The sequence below is a fragment of the Rhinopithecus bieti genome, unplaced genomic scaffold, assembly GCF_001698545.2.
Source record: "Rhinopithecus bieti isolate Rb0 unplaced genomic scaffold, ASM169854v2 scaffold_73599, whole genome shotgun sequence".
Classification (NCBI taxonomy): Eukaryota; Metazoa; Chordata; class Mammalia; order Primates; family Cercopithecidae; genus Rhinopithecus; species Rhinopithecus bieti.
The window spans coordinates 146,614-170,421 of record NW_016827349.1 but is presented as its reverse complement, the minus strand read 5'-3'; the positions used below and the strand labels follow the sequence as shown (position 1 = coordinate 170,421).

The following is a 23,808-nucleotide window of genomic DNA, read 5'->3' as shown; positions in this document are numbered from 1 at the left end:
AACCTAGAGATATTAATTGTGAATATATTAGTGTAATCTGAGCCTTTTTTTTTTGTATACACGTACACATACACATCTTGGACATCACGCTGTTTACCTAGTTTTTAAAAATCCAGACTTTTACCCTGAATAATATGTCATAGCCCTTTTCATGTTATTTAAATATTCTTTACAAGTGGCATTTTTGTGATTGCATAATATTCCATATGACCATACCATAATTTTAACCCACATCTTAAATATTAGATACTTAAGTTTCTAATATTGCTGTATGTTAGACATCTCAGCAATGAATGTTGCTGTACAGAAATTATCATTCCAATTTCTGTTTTATTTCCTAGTCATTTTGTATTCTAGTCATTGGAATCAATGACTGGAAGTTTTCTGTAGTCCTTTTATTCCAGTCATTAGAACCAATGACCAGAAGTTGGGTTACAGAATATAAATATTTTCAAAGTTCTTTTTTTTTTTTTTTTTTTGAGACAGAGTTTCACTCTCGTCACGCAGGCTGGAGTACAATGGCATGATCTCGGCTCATTGCAACCTTAGCCTCCCAGGTTCAAGTGATTCTCCTGCCTCAGCCTCCCGAGTAGCAGGGATTACAGGCACGCACCACCATGCCCAGCTAATTTTTGTGTTTTTAGAAGAGATGGGATTTCACCACATTGGCCAAGATATTCTTGATCTCCCGCCTTGTGATCTGCTCACCTCAGCCTCCCAAAGTGCTGGGATTACAGGTGTAAGCCACCGCGCCCAGCCGGAAGTTCTTAATATGTTCTATTAAATTGCCCCGCTAGAAAGTTGTTCCAGTCTTTGATCTCACCACTTCCTTACCAACATTGAGTCTTGTAGGAAATTCAGCAAAAGGTGCCATCTATTGCTGTCTTCTTCTGATTATGTATGTAATGCTTGTTTATTATTTAAAAATTAGAAAAAAGCAAAATTAAAAAAAAAAAATCACCCATAAGCTCGTGATCTTGGACTAATTACTATTAAAATGTTGTTGACTTTCTAGGATTTTCTATATTTAAATATTTTCACAAAATGATCGCAACATATACTTCAAAACATGATTTTAGTTTTGCCAAGTTTAAACTAAAAAAAAAACCACATTTTAAATTTTGTCATATTTATTCCAAATATTTTTCTCAGTTTCTTGACTGCTTTTTTATTATGTTTCTGGTGTTCTGAATTTTTGTGTGGTCAGATCTAGAAATCTTTTTATTTTGTCTCCCCCATGGCTCTTAAATACTTCTTGCCATGAGGATGCGGCATTAAATCATGTAAAAAAAGAAGATTGGTAGTGTAAGGGAAAGAGTACTAGCCTATATTCATTCAAAAAGCATTTATTAATGTCTGCTTAACACTGTGTGTGCGTCTGTGTAGGGACACAGAGATGGACAATGTATGATTCTCTCCAGTTGAGAAAGGAGCAGACAAGGAAGGCTTCCTGGAGGAGAGGGCATTTGAGCTGGACCTGGGCAACTGGGAAGGCGTGGGGCATGTGGATATGAGGAAAGGAGAAGACAGAGCTGAGGGAATTGCTGAGGACAGAAGTTGTCATATTCCTGGCTGGACACAGTGGCTCAGTGCCTGTAATCCCAGCAATTTGGGAGGCCAAGGCAGGAGGATCACTTGAGCCCAGGAGTTCAAGACCAGTCTGGGCAACAGAGTGAGACTCCCATCTCTATTTTTAAAAAACACAACAACAGTTATTGTCACATTCCTGTCAGAGGGAGCAAGAAGGTACTGTGTGTGCACTGGGCAAAAAAAAAACTTATCCTTAAAGTGATTGGCTTGTGGAAAGAGAGCTGTGTTAGAACAAGTCATCTTCATATGAAGGTTTGGAATTCCAAATTGACTTCGTTCACACCATATGTGCAATATTAACTAGAATACCTTGGGGATGGTGATGTTGTAAATCAAAGTGGAAACAGAATGACGGGTTTCCTCTCCTTCTTAAAGGCTGGTCCTTGAAGTAATACAGTTTGGTTTTTGCTTTGTCTTTTCTTCTTTTGTATCCTCAATTTCTATGGAGTAATACAGTTTTAATTCAAATAACATGAGGCAGGGACTAGGTAACCCTTGCAACTTTGAAGGTGGCCTCTGGACTCTCTTCAGAGGCTTGTGAAGGAAGCCAATTTGTCAAGTGTTTGGGTTAGTGATGGGCTGATTTTGGGGCCAGCCAAAATATTGGGGCCTTTTAGAGCTTAGCCTACCCCGATGGACCCCTCCCCTCTCTGGGGAGCTGTTTCTTTCTGCTGCTCTTGAGTTCTGTTGGCGTGGTCAACACTAATTGGCCTTCAGGGTGAGCAAATACCCTGAGCTGGGCCAATCAGAGAGCTCTGCTAAGCAGGGCTGAATTGGAATGGAGATAATGTTCTCTTTCCTTTTTGACTTTGGAGCTGTGAGGAAGAGCCACCTACCAGGCTATTTGAAGACATCCAAGATAATGAAGTCTGAGAGAAACAGAATTAAAAGGAGCCAAGAATCCAACTCTTCCATCGAGCCGCCCTACTTCCTGAAACCTTCCCTCCATCCTGGCGCCTCCCGCGTGTCTTGCCCAGAAGTCACCCTTTTTGGCTTAAGCTAGTCTGAGTTGAGTTATTGTCATTTGCAATCACAAGGAGTGAGAGGCTCTGACTCTTACATCTAATTTCACTGCCAAGGTTAATGTTTTTCACTTCTTCCATGTATATGTATCTGTAGCAATATTTTAGCCTTTAAAAAATTATACAAGTGACACATGTTCATTACAGAAACAGACTATACCAGTTATCAAAAAGAAGGAAAAGAAATTCACCTATAACCCTATCTGTAGAGATAACCATTCTTTATTTGTTTGTGTTTATTTATTTTTTGAGAAGGAGTTTTGCTCTGTCACTCACGCTGGAGTGCAGTAGCACGATCTTGGCTCACTGCTCTGCCTCCCAGGTTCAAGTGATTCTCCTGCCTCAGCCTCCTGAGTAGCTGGGATTACAGGCACACACCACCATGGTTGGCTAGTTTTTATATTTTTGGTGGAGACGGGGTTTCACCATGTTGGTCAGGCTGATCTTGAACTCCTGACCTCAGATGATCCACCTGGCCTCCCAAGTTTTTTTTTTTTTTTTTTTTTTTTTGAGATGGAGTCTCACTCTGTGGCCCAGGCTGGAGTGCGGTGGTGCAATCTTGGCTCACTGCAACCTCTGTCTCCTGGGTTCAAGTGTTTCTCCTGCCTCAGCCTCCCAAGTAGCTGGGATTACAGGTGCACGCCACCACACTTGACTAATTTTTGTATTTTTAGTAGAGACAAGGTTTCACCATGTTGGCCAGCTGGTCTCAAACTGCTGACCTCAGGTGATCCATCCACCTTGGCCCCCTAAAATGCTGGGATTACAGCCATGAGCCACTGCGCCCAGCCAAGTTTGGTTTTTTTTAGAGACAGGGTCTTACTACGTTGCCCAGGCTGTTCTTGAACTCCTGAGCTCAAGCAATCCTCTGGCCTCAGCTTCCCAAAGTGCTGGGATTACAGGTGTAAACCACTGTGCCCAGACTAGACAACCATTATTTGTTTTCCAGACAGAGTCTGGCTGTGTTGCCCAGGCTGGAGTGTAGAGGCACGATCTCGGCTCACTGCAACCTCTGCCTCCCAGGCTTAAACCATCCTCCACCTCAGCCTCCCGAATAGCTGTGAATACAGGCGTGCACCACCATGCCTGGCTAATTTTTGTGTTTTTGGTAGAGACGAGGTTTTGCCATGTTGCCCAGGTTGGTCTCAAACTCCTGGCCTCAAGCTATCCGCCTGCCTCGGCCTCCCAAAGTTCTGGGATTACAGGCGTGCAAGCACCATTCTTAACACATTGGCATTTCTCCACTTTTGCTATTATCTATCTATCTATCTATCTATCTATCTATCTATCTATATCATGTCAATCTATGAGCTATCTTTGATTTATCTATCACTGATCTGTCATCTGTTTATCTAAAACAGTAATGGACAACAGAGCACTTATGCACCATGAATGGTCTAATTTGCCACATAACAACCCAATTTTCATGACAACCCTATGAGATAGGTGATATTATTATCCTCAGTCTATAGATGAGAAAATTGAAGCTCCGAAGGGTTAAAGAAAACAGGCCAGAGACTTTAGGTAACTTACCAGGACATACAACTGGTAAATGGTGAGAAGCTGGAATGGGAATCTAGATTGTTTGGCTCCGTAATATCTATTCTTATCCCCCACACTATACTGACTTTAGCTAAAGTTTGAATCCAAGCCAAGTGTGGTGGCTCGGACCTTTAATCCCAGGGAGGCCAAGGGAGGATCACTTGAACCCAGGAGTTTGAGACTGGCCTGGGCAACATAGCAAGACTCCATCTTTACACAACATTTAAAAATTATCTGGACATGGTGACTCACACCTGTAGTCCCAGCTACTCGGGAGGTTGAGGTGGGAGGATCATTTGAGCCCAGGAATTCGAGGCTGCAGTGAGCCATGATTGAGCACCACTGCATTCCAACCTGCGTGACAGAGTGAGATTCTATTTCAAAAAAAAATTTGAATTACATAGTGATACCTTTCTGTAACTTGTATTTCTTACTTATCAAAATATTGTGGCTACTTTCTTCCTTTTTTTTTTTTTTTTTTTTTTTTTTTTTGAGATGCAGTCTCACTCTGTCACTAGGCTGGAGTACAGTGGTGCGATCTTGGCTTACTGCAACCTCTGCCTCCCAGGTTCAAGCGATTCTCCTGCCTTAGCCTCCTGAGTAGCTGAGACTACAGGCACCCACCACCACATCCAGCTAATTTTTGTAATTTTAGTAGAGACAAGGTTTCACCATGTTGACCAGGATGGTCTCAATTTCTTGACTTCGTGATCCGCTGCCTCGGCCTCCCAAAGTGCTGGGATTACAGGTGTGAGTCACTGCGTCCGGCCATCATGGCTATTTTCTGTGTATAGACACCTACAGCTCCCACATCCACTTTCAGAGTTGCATGGTATCTCATAATAAAGATACCTCAACGTTTATTGAACCACATTCAGACTAATGAGCATTGAGATGGTTTCAAAATTTTCACTATTATAAAGATACCTTGCTGTAAAAATCATATTAAAAACTGTCTTAATATCATAAAACAAAGCCCTTAAGTTATTCTCTTAGGTCAGATTCCCAGAGGCGAAATTACTGGGTTGGCGGTTTCCCATATGTTATGGGGCTTTGATGTCTGCAAACAAACTGCCACTCAGAACAACTTAAGCTCTTCCTTCTGGGGCTGATGAGGCTCTTTTTAATTTTTTTTCCTTCTATTGTTAAAAGTTGAGATTTAATTTACATAACATAAAAGTCACTATTCACAGTGTAAAATTCGGTGGTTTTTAGTATATTCACAACATTGTACCACCATCAGCACCCGCTAATTCCAGAATATTTTCATCACTCCAAAAAGAAACCCATCAGCAGTCACTTCCCATTCCTCTTCCTCCCAGCCCCTGGCAACCACTGATCCACTTTCTGTCTCTATGGAATTGCCTATTCTGGGCATTTCTTACAAATGGAATTATATAATATGGGGCCTTTTGTGTTTGGTTTCTTTTGCTCAGCATAATGTTTTCAAAGTCATCTATGCACCACCATGTGTCAGCACTTCACTCCTTTTTATGGCCAAATATTATTCCACTGTGCACATATACCACTTTGTGTTTCTTCGTCTTTTTTGAGACAGGGTCTCACTCTTGTGCCTAGGCTGGAGTGCACTGGCACAATCATGGCTCACTGCAGTCTCGACCTCTGGGCTTAAGTGATCCTCCCACCTCAGCCCCCAGAGTAGCTGGGACCACAGGAGCACACCACCATGCCTGGATAAATTTTTTTGGGTTTTTTGGTATTTTTTTGTAGAGATGGGGTTTGGCCATGTTGCCCCGGCTGATCTTGAACTCCTAGGCTCAAATGATCCATCTGCCTCAGCCTCCCAAACTGCTGTGATGACAGGTGTGAGCCACTGCACCTGGCCAACCATGTTTTGTTTAATGCTTCATTAGCTGATGGACATTGTAGTTTTATCTATTTTTTGGCCATTATGAAGAATCCTGCTATGAACTTCTTTTCACTTTTGATGGTATGAAGAAAAGGAGAGGAGAGCTTTCCTGAAACGAATGAGGTAGATTTGAAAAGTTGAAGATTGAAAAAAAATTGTCAGAGAGGATTTGCTTGAGGCCAATTTACTTAAGTAGGAAAACAGAAAAGTAAAAGAGGTTTGCAGGGAGGTGTCTAGAAGGAAAATATCAGCTCTTTGGCCCCTTGGGCTCCTGTGCTTTCAGACAATTCTATACAAGGCAAAAATAGAATTCCTACAAACTCTCTGTAATTGAGGACAATCTGGAGTTGGTGCAAGAAATGGACCACAATAGGGACTATAACTTTAATCATTATTTTAGAAAGTATATTTCTAGGCTTTTCTCAGTTGTTGGTTTCAAGTGACTGAGTTTTGATGGAGGTTTATAAATAGCATCTCTTTTGTTTAGAAACTGGACTTACTGGCCTTGATCACAATCAAGCACGTTCTCCGTGACACACCTTCCTTGTTTGCTGGGTAGGTCTCTTACTGCAACCAAAACCCTACTCCTGGCTTCAATGAAATCTCAGTTTCTTGATGGAGCCCCAGAGGCCTAGGGCAGAATGAATCACACTCTGGACAGAGTCCAGACAGCACCTGCCTGGTGGGCAATGCCCCCTCACACCAGGGAGTTCTATTGTATTTTTTCTTTTGCTGTGTTATGTATAATTTAAAATATCTAATTTTACTTCTCTCCTCCTTTTTCTTTTATTGTTTTATAGGGAATGCTGATAGTTAAATCATATACAATTTAGCCCATAGGGTATGGGAAAATGAGATAGGCTCATGACCAAATAGAAAAAAATTGAGATCTGGGATTTGCCCCTAGCTGAAGTTGAGGAGAGTTCTGTTTGGCCGCTTTTGGGGAAGGGTGAGCATTTTCACTTACATAAGGGATGGTCATTCTTTGCCAGGTGCTGTTATATTTTACAAGTATGAGGAGAATATTGAGATTGAAAGGGGTGGACTATAGCGGACATTTGTTTTGATCATCCAGCTTCTCATTTGGGGACATCTCCACCATGTAAGGTGAGATCAATTCCCACATCTCAAATTACAGAGGCTGAAAATGCCAAATTCTTGTATTTTCAGCCTCCCTTGCAGCTAGGCATGTGCGCACAAGCTCAGCTTTGCCAGAGATCATCTCTATTTTTTTTTTTTTTTATTATTAAACAGAGATGAGGACTTGCTATGTTACCCAGACTGGTCTTGAATTCCTGGCCTTAAGTGATCCTCCTGCCTCAGTGTTCCACCTCCCACCCAAAGGGATTATAGGGCATGAGCCACCGCATCCGGCCTGCCCCTAACTCGTAACCACAATTCAGAGAAGTCAAGAAACATGAACGATGTAGATTAATTATAACAAGGGTGGTAGTTGCAGGGCCCCATCTGGTCAGGGTCCAGGGCAGGGTGGGCCTCAGTGGTGTCAACAGTTCATGCCTTGCTCTGTGCTTAGGGGCTGTGGTAGTGGGGTTCTCAGGGACCAGGTCTGAGATGGGATTTTGACATTGCTACTGGCCACACCGTTGTATTTTTTATTTTTATTTTTGTTTTGCCACACCACTTTGGAAGCACCACCATTTCTGCCTGGGGTATGAAGCTGGGAGAGGGGAGAGGAGAGAGAATTCCTCCCTTTACTTACAATTGTCTACTTGGCATTAAATGAAAAGATGCAAGTTAAAGCCTCCAAGGCATGAGGCTTATTTTCAACAAGTGTTCCATCAGAATCTTGGGCTGACTGTTGGGTGGTAAAAGGGGCAGCATGAAGGACAACAGGAAGTGTGGACCCACTTCCGAAAGCACAGATGGGAAGGGGATGGAGTTCCAGCTGGAGCAGTTTCAGGTTAGGCTAGAAAGCCATCGGCTGCGATGTGATATCTGCAGGGCTCCAGGGCAGTGCAGAATTTGGCACAGGGGTTCTTGTGGTCTATGTGAGGAAGCATGGTCAATACTGCTACCTTGCATAGCTCCGGGGGGCTTCCTTTACATTTCCGTCTATGGAGGAACAGAGATGGTAAGAACATAAGGTTGTCCACAGAACCACCTGGCTGAGTGATGGGCTGCGTGACTCAGAAACTGGGTTGGGGTGGGGGCTGGAAGATGGCGTGATTCCCCACACCCCTGAGAGGAAGGAAGAGGGTTGTTTATCCATGTTGGAGAGGGCCAGGGTAAAGCTGAACACTACTGAAGGAAAGCACACAATGCCTGTGCCAAGACCACCAGCCAGCAGAGGACCACACAGGACTGAGACTGGGGACCCCACATGTGCAGTCCTCCCCTCCTCACCTGTCTTGTTGTGGGGCTCTGGGGGACAACAAGGCCTCCAAGAGAGAGGACTTGGACTTCTGTTTACAATTATGGTAAAATACAACGTTGACTGCACTATGGACTGAATTATGTCCCCTCCCAAATGCATATGCTGAAGCCCTGATGCCCAGTGGGGTGGTATTTGGAGAAGCCTTTGGAGGTAGGTTAGATGAGACTGGGAGGGTGGGGCTCTTATGATGGAATTAGCGTCCTTACAAAGAGAGGAAGAGATGCAGGGTCCCTCTTGTCACCATTTGAGGACACAGCAGGAACGTGGCCATTTGCCATCTAGGAAGAGAGTCCTGGCCAGGAAACAAATTTACTGGCACCTTGACTTTGGACTCTCTCCCTCCAGAACTGTGGGAAATAAATATCTATTTCTTAAGCCACCTAGTTTATGGTGTTATAGAAGCCTGAGCATATTAAGACAACTGCATGCTTATCCCCAGAGAGGCAATTTTAATAACTGGATTTGATTACAGAATCTTTTGAATAGGGCCAAGTGCAATGACTCACGCCTGTAATTCCAGCACTTTGGGAGGCTGAGGCAGGAGGATTGCTTGAAGCCAGGAGTTGGAGACCAGCCTGGACAACAAAGCACAATTCCATCTCTCTCTCTTTTTTTTTTAATTAAAAAAAGAAATCATTTGAATGGATTAAAATGTAAATAGGAATGGCACAAAAGAAAAAGCATTTACCATGGCTGATTGAAGTGCTCAGGACCCAGAAATGTCTGCATCGTTTTGAGAATGAAGGTTTGTGTTCAGACATAGCTGCCTGAGACTCTTCAGACTGGTTACACATGTCCCCAATGTTAGAGGCCCAAAGAACAATCTCACCATTGTCCCCATTTCTAGTTCTAGTTTGTAGCACCAACATCCACACAGTTGCCCAACTTATGAAATGGCCTCATCCCCTGTTTCTGCCCCTGCACACCTGCCAGGTCTCAACTCATTGCTTTTCTTTTTAATCATGTCTGGGTTGTGACCACTTCACCTCCATCCTCACTGCCACCATCTCTGCTGAGACCTCTGCTGCTGCATCCCAACAAGTCTTATCTGGGTCTTCCTCTGGTTTGGGTAATCATGTTGAAAGTCCCAGTGCAGCCTCAAGGAAAATTCCGGAGACTTCCTGGACCCTAAAAGGAATCCAGAGGCTTAGAGACTAACCACCAAAGGTTACAAGGGCAGTCACAGATGAGGACTGACCTGTATAATTAAGGTTGGGACTCTGGGGTTTCTAGAAGTTTGTTATCTGTCCATTCTTATTCAAATGGTTCATGTACATAATGGATGGGTGCTGATCCTGTCAAAAGTTATCAGTGCTTTACTTCAAGACGGTGGGTCACAGCCAGGTGCGGTGGCTCACACCTGCAGTCCCAGCACTTTGGGAGGCCGAGGCAGGCGGATCATGAGGTCAGGAGATTGAGACCATCCTGGCTAACATGGTGAAATCCCATCTCTACTAAAAATACAAAAAATTAGCCGGGTGTGGTGGCGGGCACCTGTAGTCCCAGCTACACTCGGGAGGCTGAGGCAGGAGAATGGTGTGAACCCGGGAGGCGGAGCTTGCAGTGAGCCAAGACAGCGCCACTGCACTCCAGCCTGGGTGACAAAGCGAGATTCTGTCTCAAAAAAAAAAAAAAAGAAAATGGAGGCAGAGATTGGAGCGATGCAGCCAAGGAGTCAAGGACTTCTGGCCACCACTGGAATCTGGAGGGGCAGGAAGGATCCTTTCCTGCAGCCGTCTGAGGGAGCCTGGCTCTGCTGACGCCTTCCTTCAGGCCTCCTGACCTCTGGAGCTCTGAGAGAGCCTCTTGAGTAGCGTGGTGCCTGGCTTACACCAGTATATCGTGACCTGCNAAAAAAAAAAAAAAAAAAAAAAAAAAATAGCTGGGTGTGGTGGCACATATCTATAGTCTTAGCTACTAGGGAGGTTGAGGTGGGAGGATTGCCTGAGTCTGGGAAATCAAGGCTGCGGTGGGCTGTGATTGTGCCACTACACTCCAGCCTGGGCTACAGAGCAGACTCTATGTCACAGTAGAAGGGCAGCCAAAGGGTTGAGCGATGGCAGAGCACTAATTGTCCCTCAAACCTATCGTTTCTCAGAGATAGAAGCCCTGAATTTGTTAGGCACATTGTTTCCTGGAATAAAAATGACCTTCCCTCTACTCTCTTCCTTGCAGTAGGTATGGCCCTGTGACAAAGTTCTGATCAACAGGATGTACAATACCCAGGTGCCGTCCCCTCCTGGGAGGGGTCACGCTTTTCTCCTCCCCTTGCCTCCCTCCTGCTAGCTGGAATGTGACGATGGCCAAGCAACAAGTGGGGAGGAACGTGGGACCCTGATGACCATGGAGCCACCCTGGCAGCCCTGCAGGACAAAAGGTGAACTCGTACTATGCAAAAGCTACTCGTCAGGATGGTGGAACCTAATTTGGATCTAGAATTTGCCACACCAGGTGATATAATTTGGCTACGTCCCCACCCAAATGTCACCTTGGATTGTAATAATCCCCACATGTCAAGAGTGGAGGCAGGTGGAGATAACTGAATCATGGGGGAGGTTTCCCCCATACTGTTCTCGTGGTAGTGAATAAGTCTCATGAGATCGGATGGCTTTAGAGTTCCCCTGCACAAGCTCTCTTGCCTGCCACCATGTAAGATGTGACTTTGCTTCTCATTCGCCTTCCACCATGATTGTGAGGCCTCCCCAGCCCCGTGGAATTGTGAGTCCACTGAACCTCTTTCTTTCATAAATTACCCAGTCTCAGGTATGTCTTTATTAGCAGCATGAGAATGGACTAATACCCCAGGACAAGGCCAACATGGGAGTTCATGCTCCTGACCAGAGGGAAGGTGGAGATGAGCAGAGAGCATTCGCCTCCAAAAGAGTTGATTTAAAAATGAAAGGAAAAAGCAAACACAAATAAGAAAAGATTTGCAGAAATCAATTAGAATAAAATGTCAACAGACAATAACAGTGTTGCATAGCTTGAACGTTTTATATTGATCAAATTGTTTTTCAGTAGAATCACTGACAGAACAGGTCAGAATGAAAAACATTGCAAATACACAGAAAAGACTGCTGATCCGTTAAGGTCCTTTTCCAAATAACTTCACACAAATCCTTTGGTTGCTCCAAACAGAATGAGAGCTATGAGAATCGTGGCCCAGCCCAGCCATCAGACTCCCAAGCATTTGGTCCCCGGTCGGAGGTCACCGAATCTTTGCCATCTTTCCCGAGACTGCTCTCAGCTGAGGACAACAAGCAAGAACCAGGGGGCGGCCATCCTTGTCTTTGCATTCAACAGCGCCAAAGTCTGAGGGACAACCTCTTGGTGACAAGTCACAGAAATGTGACATGTCTCTGTAGCAGCCATAAAGCTTTGGTTTAGTATTAATTTTGATTCTCTGGAATATCAGGCTCCCAGAATGGCAAATCTTGACCTCACTAGCCCAGCCTAACCTTCCCTTTTTACATCTAAGAAAACTCAGAGTTGAGGGCAACATATCTTGACTAAGTCCAGATCTAGACCCAAGCCCTGCCTCTCACAGTCTTCCCCCATTTCTGCTGCCTCTCTATTGCCTCTGAAGGATGAAGAGGTCTTTTTCACTTGCCCTCAAATGCTCATTTCTGAGGGACCAAGGGGGGGGGGGAAAAAGTCAAGTAGCAACACAGCAGCAAGTGTCCAAACTAATCTAAAAGCGTATTTAAATATGAATTACTGTGGTCGAAAACGAAAGACTAGTACTAGTGTGTGATCCAACCACTGCCCCCTAACCAAACTGAGTTGCAATTTTTCTTCTGGAAAGTCAGAACACCAAGTGTGGGTTCTAGAGGGTGACACCGGCAGGGATCTCTCATCTTGATTAAATTGGCACATCAACGTGGAGTTTAATTAGATCTTTCAGAAAGTGCCAGAACGTAGGATGTAAATGTCTTCTCCATTCATATCCAGCCAAATTTCCCAGGCAAAATATTTATCCTGATTCTGATGAAGTTCTTCACTTAGGACTAAAAAAAGGCTTAAGTATAATTGCTTAAGTGTATAAGGTAGTGAAACAGGAATCTTGAGCTATGGATTTTAATTGTAAGTAATAGCTACAGGATTTACTTACATTGTTTGCTCTTTTAGAAAATTCTCGTCTTGTTCTTCCCAATATTTCCTGGATTTTGTTCCTGGCAACCTCTGCTGGGTCTGAACTGCTGGCCTGCCCAGTGGCAGAAAAGACTGCTTGCAACCTTTGGTAGGCTTTTTAGAAATTTTTGTGACCATAATGGCCACATTTCTGAAACCATAATAAACAATTTGGTTTTGAAAAAAACAGTGAAACATCCATCTCCAAAGACATTTAGACTACTTTGCAAGTATTTTGCACACAGGGTGAAGATGCATTTTTACCAAACAGCAATGATTTGCTAAATATCCTAATGGCATTTAAATTTATGCCAGTGTTCCCTCCACCCTCCCCTTTCTTGGAGCTTTGCTAAGAGAATTTTTGGGAGTCCAGATTATTTTGTGCTCTTGTTTTCTCTCTTCTAGAAGAGCATTTTCCATTTTCCTCTCATAAAAACCCAGTTACGCTGGGCGCAGTGGCTCACGCCTATAATCCCAACAGTTTTGGAGGCTGAGGTGGGAAGATCACTTGAGGCCAGGAGTTTGAGACCAGCCTAGGCAACACATCAAGTTCCTGTCTCTACAAAAAAACAAAAAGAACTGGGTGAGGTGGCAAGTGCCTATAGTCCCAGCTACTCAGGAGGTTGAGGTGCGAGGGTTGCTTGAGCCCAGGAATTTGAGGCTACAGTGAACAATGATCATGCCACTGTACTCCAGCTTGGGCGACAGTGAGACCCTGTCTCTAAGAAGAGAAACAAAAACCCAGTGGATTCTCCTTTTGACTGATGTGTTTTTGGGCTAATCACGGTAAGTAAATTTTTCTAAGTAACTCACCCACAGCAGTGTCTGTTGCTGTTCTAGCTGATAAAAAGTCACATGACTAGTGTGATCTTATTCAATCCTCACGTTCAAACTAAAGTCCTAAGTATTGTTTTTATTTTACAGATAATGAAAGAGAGGTAGAGCTTCTAAGTGACCAGGTCTGCAAGTAGTGCTGAGTGGGCACAGGAACGAATCCCCTGCCCCTTAGCTGCAAACTTTCTGGTGGTTTCTTGTTTTCAGTATGGGGTTGTGGTACTGTGTGACATCTCCCTTCCACCTCTGCCACTTAGCAGTAAAATATCCATGTGGAAAAGACAGAAAGTATGCAAGTAAATATGCTAGCTCTGGAGATAAAGAACCCCCCTATATAGGTCTTTATCTGTCTTGCCACCAGCAAACTATTCAACTGGCACCGAATTTGCTGAATATCAAAATGGCTTCATTTATGTGCATTATAATATGAAAACATCTTTTCTATAAATACCATTAAGAACCTGGCTTAACTTCCTCTTCTGAGTACATAAAAACCGCTGTTTAAAAATACCACATTAAATGTTTATGCAATTTATTTTCCTTAAATAATAATTTGCTACAATCCTGTCACAAATTTTAAGAAATTTAACACAGTATTCACAAAGGCAGAATTCTTTAGGACAATCAAAATGATGGTGTTCTTAGAATAAATTAACATCAGATTGTGTTTATATTCAGATAGTCTGATCCTCTCCTTTGAAATGCAATGGAGACCATTGTGACTGGGGGTGAATGCACACATTTGTTCTTCTATACAGAGACTCATTCTTTATATATACTCAACGGTAATTGAATCGTTAGGAATCCTGAGAAACACTCACCCCTGGGCACACACACGTACACACCCGCGTGGCCAACCCTCCAGAAGCTGCGTTTCCCATGGTTCAATACTAGAAGCTCTTTTCTCAGAAGGCCAAACATTTGGAATATTTAGATGACACTGTCCCATCTCCCCTTGGGAAAATCATAAGGTTTCAAGTGGAGGAGCTTGAAGTAGCAGCAATACATGTAGGAGATTCAGTAGTCGGTGATTCCAGTCGTGGGTGCTGAGTGTGCAGTAGGAGGCAAGCAGAGGCAAGAGACACACCTGCTTCTACAACTAAGCCACAAGATGACCAGAACACACTGAGAGTCCCAGTTCTCAGAGCCTCAGCTGAAAATTCACCTGAATGCACATTACTAATCCAGGTCAGACACCAAGAGGGAACCTGAAGAGGGACACGATTCTCAGAAACATGAATATTGGAAGTCGCTGGGAGATGGGACAAAGGGAGGGAGGGCAGAGAGGTGTTGCTCAGCCTTCAGCCTGACCCCCAGCACCCTGCCATCTAATACATTCGTCAGGGTTTCCTTAGCATCGGGGCAGGTGAATCTGAACTGTTCCAGCTCCACCTAGAAGCACAGAAAGCTCAGCCCTTACAGTCTGACACATAGAAACAAACAAAACATCCAAACAACCCGAGATAACCACACCATCTTGTTGCTGGGAGGTCAACAGCTCTGTGGGTGTCCCATCTCAATTGCTCCAGGATGCCGACAGGGGTGTGTGTGGTGACGTTAGGGAAGAAGGCATTAGGACAGGCCCCAAACTGAGATCCCTTTTGTATCTTTCCATAGAAATACAGGTCTACATGATGCCATAATTGCATGCTTATCTACACCAGTTCCTATGTACACGATAGCTTTTCTATAGAAGTTTAAAGTGCCTGGGTTCAGAGGTGCCCATTCCCTTCCCACAGCTACTGGTTCCTCTTGCTGCTTCCGGAGAGGTCTGTCCTCCTCTCTCAAGGAGGATGCCCTTGGGAAAGAGGAATGAACGTTTTCACAGTTGTCTTAACTAGGATCCAGCATTTGAACTAAACCTTCTTCATACACACGAAGAATCGCTTCACACACAAACTTGTACTGGCTCTGGAAAAGAAAAAGAAGCTGTCAAGTCCTGTAGCTCCAGGAAATGCTGCCTCCCACCCTGTACCGGTGGGTCTTCTGCAGCATTTGTAAATATTCCCTGAGCGCCAACTCTGGGCCACAGGCCAGGTACACCTGTGAAGCCCTAGTTCCATTATGATGCGGGGAGGGGGCACTCCCAGAAAGAGATGGACAAAGTGTCATGGAAACATGACAGAGGGAGGAATTGGCGGTCTGGGGGAGTCGGGAAGGAGCAAAGGTCCCTGCAGGGCGGCCATTCTTGTAAGTGGAAGTATGGAAGCCCCAGTAAGAGCCCATTTTGAGAAATGGGGTCAGGGAGCCTGCTCTTGGACTCAACACCTGGGGATGTGGAGGAGGAGGGGTTGCCCAGGTGGGCTGGGACCTAGTTGTGGGCACCTTGTGCTGGGGTAAGGAATCTGGATTGTTTTACAAAGCAGAGCCCCTGAAAGAGGCTCTGCAGGATACAGTTATTTATATTAGCAAATACCTACGAAACACATTGTAGCAAAGTATACAGGGGGTAAAAAAGCATTTAGACTGAGCTTCTCCAGCTAGGAAAATCAATCATTATCTATCTATCTATCTATCTATCTATCTATCTATCTATCTATCTAGTTTTTGAGACCGAGTCTTGTTCTGTCACTCAGGCTGGAGTGCAGTGGTGTAATCTTGGCTCGCTGCAACCTCCACCTCCCAGGTTCAAGCAATTCTCCTGCCTCAGCCTCCCAAGTGGCTGGGACTATAGGCACATGCCACCATGCCTGGCTTATTTTTTTTATTTTCAGTAGAGATGGGGTTAGCCAGGTTGGTCTCGAACTCCTGATCTCAAGTGATCCACCTCCCTCAGCCTGCCAAAGTGCTGGGATTACAGGCATGAGTCACCATGCCTGGCTTCCAGCTGGGAAAATCTTCCAGGATGATGAACTTTTTTCTTTTTAACCAGTCACGAGGTCTTCCATAGCAAAAAACAAGGCAGAGAATGGCCCTAATAACATAAGCCGATTTTTTTTCTCTTAAGATTTTCTGGGTACAAACTAATATAACACTACCAAAGCTTAAAATCTATTAGGGAAATCTTATAAACTTTGTCCACAGCCTGTGAAGAGACACAGCTGGTTGGAACATATAGTTCCTGCTCCTTTCTTTGCTAACTCCTCATGTATCCTGGGGGTTTTGCCAGAGAGGCCACTTCTCTAGGAAGCCTATTCTTAGACTTTCCAAATCCTGCTTTAGGTAACTCTTCCACCATGTTCTCAGACAGCCCTGAACTTCCCTCATTGCTGCTGACACTTAGCATAGACTAATCCAGTTCTCCTACTAGATACAAGCTTCAGTCTCTGCATCATTCTTTGTCAAATGAATGAATGAATGAATGAATGAATGAATGAATGGATGTGGGATGGTCCCCATTTTGCACAGGGAAGCTGAAGCTTGGAGAAAGGTTCAGGACTTATGCAAAGGTTGCTCCATTTGTGGTGCGGCCTTAATCATGCTCTTTCCACACCGCTTCACTGCCCCGCTTGCAATTCCAGGGGAAATCCCCAAGAGTTCCTCTTGAGGACAAGAGGATGTTGCACATGACCCTACTCTGAGCTCTGTCCTGCTCGTGGAGGACACTGCAGGTACTCAGGCACCACACGAGTGGGACAGAGCTCAAAGTAGGGTCATATGCAACATCCACTGAGCCAAAAGGGGTACCCAGGTCTAGGTGGGGGGGGTGATGGACAAATGATTGTTCAATGATACAGAATGCAACCAGGGCTGTTCCCTGGCAGACGGGCTGGCAGGAAATAAACCACAGAGGCAGCAGAGCTCAGAGGTGAGATGGGTGTGGGCTGTAGCCGCTGATAAGATCTGTGACCTTGGGCAAGTGATTCAGTCCCCCTGGGCTGCAGTCTGTTGACTCACAAAGCCCTTCTCTCAGGCCTGCCTGGTGTAAGTGCTCAGAAAGTGCCAGCCACTGTTATTACTGGATTTCTACTCACTGATGTCTGCACCATCATGGCGCGCTGGTCTCGCATTTTTCGGACAATATCCAGTGGGTAAACGGGCAGGTTCCTCTCAGTTAGGCACATGGCTGTTTCCATAGTGACCAACACACCGGTTCGACCTATTCCAGCACTGGAGAGGGGAGAGAAGAGAGACTTGGGATTTGACTGAGAAGCCTTTTCTTTGCATGGCCCAGCGAGCAGTTCCCCACTGACTCCAAAGGGGCTTTCCTCCCCTAGCCTTTGAGAAGACAAAATGCACACTCAGGGTGTGCTCTCAAACAGGCTGGGACAGCCTATCCTCACACATCCGAGGCTGGGGCCTAGCAGGCAGTGGAAAGAGGGCCACTGTGAAGTGCCAAACCCACTCCCTTTCTCACACACGCCTATGATGAAGGTCAGCTGACAGAAGGACAGGAGAAAGGTGTGTGAGGGGACTTTCTCCTTCAGTTCTGTGCTACATTCACAAAGTTAGGATTTCATAAAATTCCAAATCACTTTTGAAATGGTGAAGAACCGTAGTCAACAGAGGTTTGTAAGGGCACACTACTTTGTGGGATGTAGGGTGGGTCTGGCGCCTGTCAATTCTCTTCAGGCCTTTTCCAACGGGGAAACGATTCCAAACCTAACAAAACAACAAGCGCCATACCTGCAGTGAACTAGGACGGGCTCGCTGTCCACTCTCAGAGACCTCACATAGTTTACAAATTCCAGAAAGTCGGAGGAGTCATCAGGCACACCGTGGTCAGGCCACGCGACGTACTGGAGATGTGTCACTGTGTGTTCTTCCCCGGTCTGTGGGAGATGCAGTGGCCTTGGTGAGCCCATCCTGGTGGTCAGCATGAGGACCCAGCCCCAACTCAGACACAAGGGTGGCCCTGTCTCCTGATGCTTTCTCCCTCTGTGCACAGCCCTGCTGTGGCCACTAGCAATTCCTTCCCTTCTTCCCCAAAGATCCCCATCCCCTCTCAGGCTCTGCTGTGGGCCTGTCCTGCAGGGCTGCCTTCCTTGATCACTTCTGCCCAGTGATCTCCTCCATTTGCTCCTATGGTACTTGCCATTAGGGGCCACACATGCTGTTTTTTGTTTTCCAACTGTGGCAAAAAATACTAACATGAGGCTTACCACTGTAACCACATTTAAATGTACAGTTCAGCGGCACTGAGAATACTTGCAATGCTGTACAGCCATCACCATTACCTATTTCCAGAACTTTAAAATTTCCCACAAACATAAACCCCGCACTCATTATGCCATACGGCATAATGTCCATAGATCTCCTTTCTCCTCCCCCCAAGCCCTTGGCAACTGCCGTTCTACTTTCTGTCTCTATGGACTACTCTAGGCACTTCACAGAAGTCGAATCCTACAGTATGTGTCTTTTTCTATGTCTGGCTTATTTCACTTAGCATAATACACTCAAAGCTCCCCCATGTTGTAGCAGGGGTCAGAATCTCCTCCCGTTTAAAGGCTGAATCATATTCCATTGTATGGACAGACCACGTGCGGTTTATCCATTCCTCCATCGATGGACGCTGGGCTGTTTGCACCTCCTGCCTGTTGTGACTAGGGCCACTATGAACTCTGGGCCCCGGCTGTTTGATGGGCAGTCTTGCACACTTACTGACACCAGGTGGAAACAGAGGACACACCTAGAAGCGTGACCACCTGAGATGACAGCGGCCGCTGATTCAGCACCTGCCCCTCCACTGTGCCCCTCAGGCTGCGACTCACCTGGGTGTTTGTGACCAGCATTTCTCGGGACACATAGGCAATGGTGCAGTCCTCTGACTGACACTGGATGTGAAAGTTGCCGTGGTCCATGACGTCGGGGGGATCCGGCCAGTACTGGTGACATTTGGTCTGTAAGAAACCACCGAGAGTCCATGTGAGCTACCTCTGTGGGGTGTCCATGGAAGCAGTTACCCCTGGACAGGCGGACAGGTTAGGCATCCTCTCATGCACACCCGAGAGAGCTGATGGGAGAAAACAAACTCAGCCAAGTCCATCAGCTGTTTCTCAGGGCGGGGTGGGGGCAGCCTGCCAGGGACCAGGCCATAGGTCTCCACTCAGCCCCAGGCTGCAGCCTGGAGGAGGATGACAGATGCAGCATCTTCAGCACCAGTGGCCTCAGATGCAGGACCTTGGCCTGTGAGCAGCCTCTCTACCCTCCCCGACCCCAGCCCCTCATGCCCCTCCCCGCCTCCAGCGGCCCCTCATCCTGCACCCTTCCTCCACCATCCTCCCCACCCTTTTGAGGGGGAGGCCTCCAGGCACAGCAGTTAAGGGCACACATCTGGTGCCACACACAACTCCGCCGGGACCCTTTCCTCCTCCATTTGTCAGCCAGATGATGTCGAAACAGTTGCTTAACCTCTCTGATTTTCCTGTTTTCCACCAGAAAGATGGAGATGGCTCCTGCCTCAACGCTGGTGAGGCGGCCGGCGTGGGTGTGCAGAGCTTAGCTGCTGTGGGGGGCAGGCCAGGGGTGGCCATTACTTCTACTGCTGTCATGGGTTATATACCAGCTTGAGTAAGAGTGATGAGGTTCCACAAAAAACCAGATTAAGGGACTCCCAAATCGAGATGAATACCTTTCTCACGGGAGAAGTGTCTCCGAAGCCCTTGAAGGCTTTCTTAGGTGATGCCCTAAAGAGGTGATATCCCACACAGCAGACAAGGAACCTAAGGCTACTCGGGATTGAGTGACTTGCCCAAGGCCATGGGGCTGTAGTGATGCAGTCCAGCACTCTTCCTATGGCACCCCAGTGTCTTTCAATATGGCTGTGCTGTCCCCACAGATGGGCTGATCCCACCACCCTCCCCAATTTCTATCCCCGCTTCTAAAACCTGCAGCTTGTCCTATAAGCCATCTTAGCACCTGCCTCTGGCTTCTAAGCAAACTTCAGGGCTAGGCTGTCCATTCCATCATAGATCCTTCTGTCAGTTAGATCCTACCTTATTAAACAAGCATTTTCCCCCAAGCCTGTATGTGGTTATAGCAACTTAAGAATTACATTTGTTCATGGTGGAAAAGTGGTATAACCAAAAGACATGTATGATTTGTTGGGAAACAGCCTCTCTATTCTTACTTTCAAATGTCACAGTGAATACTTGAAATTAAAGTATGCCGTCGGAAAGCTGGAGTTAAGAATTTTCTTGGAAACCTTAAACATGGGTAATTTCGGTTAGTAGCCATTTTGTGACTTTGCTTAGACATGAAGGGTTAAGGGCTATGGGGCCCAAGGCAGAGTTGACAGACACAAGCCCTCTCTCTCATCCTCATCTGCACAGGAAGGATAAATTCCTGCCCTGTAGGCGCTCAATGGTCCTGCCCACAGGATAACTGCAGGGAAGATATTCTCTGATGAGATCAACCTATGCAAGGCAGAACTACGAATATCTGTACTGCCAGAGAGGTTCCCCTTATTCCACAGTGAATCTGACCAGTACTAGACTCTCTTTACCTCTGACCAAATACAGAAATGCAGTTCAATTTGGATCTGAAAAAATTGGGGGTGCAGTGGAAAGAACAAGTCTATGGAGATCCTGAGTTTCAACCTTGGTTAATAAACTCTACTAAACATATTTGGTTAGTGATCTCGGGCAAATTACTTAACTTCTTTGGGCCTCAGCCTCCACATTAATGCTGCTGCAATGAGGGGTGATGATGCTGAAGCCTCATATCTTCAGAACTGTAGATGCTAAGCACTGAATGGTGCCTTTCATGAACATGGCTTTACCTTGGCTTCAAAACAACCCTATGAGGTAGGTACTATGATTGTCTCTGTTTTGCAGATGAGTAGACTGAGGCTCAGAGAATGAATCAATGTGTGCCAGATCACACAGAGAGAACTGGGGCAGAGCTGGAATGACACAACAGGCCTGTGAGCCCTTAGCCAGGCTGATAATACTCTGGAATGACAGAAAATGCACCTTCCTAGGGCTGTGGTTAAATTAAACAGTAACATATGCAAAGCTGAGTGTATGTAGGGAGGGAAGAAGCACTTCTGGAGAAGCGTCAATGGACAACGAAGGTCACTGAAGCTGGGAGGCCGGCAACATGCTGCTGGGGACGAGACCCTGGGCAGATGCTGCCAGAAGAACTCAGAATGCTCCGTCCTCAGGGATTCGCAGGCCTGAGTGGGGCCTGTTTCTCATTTTCCAGGTCCCAAGTGTGGTTTCCAGAAGAGGCTTCCAGAAGGGAAAGCTGACCAGGGAGATGGCTTCTGAAAGGATGTGTCTTTCTAGACCAGAGGGAACAAGCTGCAAGCTGGGTGGAAGACAAGCCATACGCCTGCTGTGTGAGTCCTGCTCTACTAAACGCGTGATATGGGTGAGCACAAATGGGACATCCTGAAAATTTCAGCTCTCAGAGAAAGGGACAAACCTGCTCACTTGGAGTGACCGACTCCTAATCCAGAAGAACTGCTGGGTGGTGATGAGGATGAGATAGGAACTTAGGGATAAAGGGCTCGGGTCATCTGGTCATCCAAGGGAATGTAACAGGAGAGGAAGGAAATATGCATTCTGGATTTCAGAAGAACAGGTTTCTAACAATGGATAACATGCCAAAGGAGAAGAAAGAGCACTATCTCAGGAAGATGGACCAGACAGGGTTTAGAGGGAGTCATGGGTCAAATTTAGAAGGCCTCATGGTGAAAAGCTTGCTTTCTTGCTCACTTAGTCAATAAACATCCCTGGAGATGCAGAGATGAATTAGACACGATGTGGCACCGTCCTCAAGGTGCTCTCGAATCGGTGTGGGGGAATGTGGTGAAAAGGAAAGAAAGAGGGAAGTCAGAGACACAGGTGGCTCACAGAGGAGGAGGCAATGTCCCGGAGAGAGGGGATGGAGATCTCAGTATTTAAGCACGAGGGTCTTCATCAGGTTGGCAAGGCAAGGATGTATCATTTAGGCAGAGGGAATGGGACACGTATGGTCAAAAGGTAAAGAGGCACGTGGTGCACCCCAGGGAACGATAGACAGTACAATACACCTGCACAGAAGGTACAAGTCAGTCTCAAGGTGAGACTTTACTTGGTGCACCTGAAGAGCCACCAGAGGGTTTGAGCAGGGAAATGGAAGGACCAGGCAACCCTCTGGAAAGGTATCGCTGAAAGCCGTGCCAATGGATGGACCAGACAGGGGCTGGGGGAGCCTCTAGGCCAGGAAGCCACTAAGGAGGCTGCTGCTGCTGCTGCTGCTCCTGGAAGAAAAATGCAAAAGCTCTGAGAGAAGGTGGAGGTTTGGGGGACAGAGGGGAGACTGGCAGTGGCAGACCATGGTGAGTGGATGTGGGAAGTGAAGAGAAGGGAGGGGTAAGACCGATTCCAGTTCCTGGCTCGGGTGACTGGGTAGATGGGTGCCTCTGGCCAGAATGGTGAGCTCAGGGCGTGGACCACCTGGGTGCAGGTGCATGGCTGACAGCTTCAGCTTCAGGCACCTTGTATGTGAGGACACTTAGGTAGATGTGTCCTATCTATGAATGAGCAGATGGGTCTGGGTTCAGGAGGTGGAAGGAATCAGTGCCTAGATCCATTTGCTGAACGAACCATGGGGTCTGATGAAACCTGACTCAGAGATCAGTCCTCTGCCGAAGAGCCTCGTTGCCTAAGTGCGCATTTTATCAAACAGTGTGTTTAACAGATAACAAGAGCAAGGAGGTTTATAGAGCTTTGTGCTGCCTCAAACCTCTTCCTATCACCTCACATGATCCTCATGGCAACCCAGGGTTCCCTAATGTTGCCCAGAGCAGCAAACCTACCTGCCTCTGGCCCTGTGAGACAAGGGGGCCAGGATCCAGACTCACTATGCCATGTGGAGCACCCACTACGGGAGGGGCAGCCAGTCCAGGGTAGCTCATTCTTAATGCTCAAAACAATCCCAGGAGACAGGCATTACCACCTCCTTTCTAGTGATGAGGAAACTGAGGCTTAGAGCCCCGTGCAAGGTTAAACAGTGGAAAGCAGTGGTGCCAGAACTCAAACGCCTCCTCTGACCTCAATGCCCCTGCCCCTGACGGCCAGTGGGCCAGGAAGAGTACCTGTATTATTCACATATAGTTGTACAAAATGATATTTCTCTCCAAAAGAAACATCTCTGATGGAAAGTGAGGGAGAATAACTTATTCAAATGCAATGTTTCTAAGAAGAAACCCATGAGCCTTAAGGGAGAGCACAAAGAAAAACATTTTGGGTAGGAATTTTAAAAGGGAGAAATCAAGTATCTCGTGAGGGAGTGCCCCACTGACCGCTGGGGACATGAGGCTTCAAAGGACCCTCTCTCTGCACTTGCAGACCTGAGAGCAGCACAGCGAGGCTGGTGAGTGGGGGTGGACTCCAGCCAGCTGCACACCTGCTGGGAGTCCCACTCTACTAAATGCACGGTATGGGAGAAAACAAATGGGAGATGCTGAAAGTTTCATCTCTCAGAGAAAGGTGCAAAGCTGCTGCCTGGAGTGATGGATTCCTAATCTGGAAGAACTGGTGGGTGGAGATGCAGGC

At 46.2% G+C, this 23,808-nt stretch overlaps 1 protein-coding gene across 4 annotated transcripts in view; it reads right to left on the bottom strand.

The window, feature by feature from the left end:
* Positions 1-13,894: 13,894 nt before the first annotated feature.
* PTPN3 (protein tyrosine phosphatase non-receptor type 3) overlaps positions 13,895-23,808 on the bottom strand; it is a 121,609-nt gene continuing 111,695 nt past the window's right edge. For all 4 annotated transcript variants that reach the window (XM_017863784.1, XM_017863785.1, XM_017863787.1 and 1 more), the window contains 4 exons: positions 19,036-19,164; positions 17,951-18,096; positions 17,299-17,434; positions 13,895-15,295 (listed from right to left, as the gene is read on the bottom strand). In XM_017863784.1, coding sequence (XP_017719273.1) covers positions 15,218-15,295; positions 17,299-17,434; positions 17,951-18,096; positions 19,036-19,164 — 489 coding nt within the window. In that variant the 3' untranslated portion in view covers positions 13,895-15,217. The remainder of the gene's footprint in view (positions 15,296-17,298; positions 17,435-17,950; positions 18,097-19,035; positions 19,165-23,808) is intronic.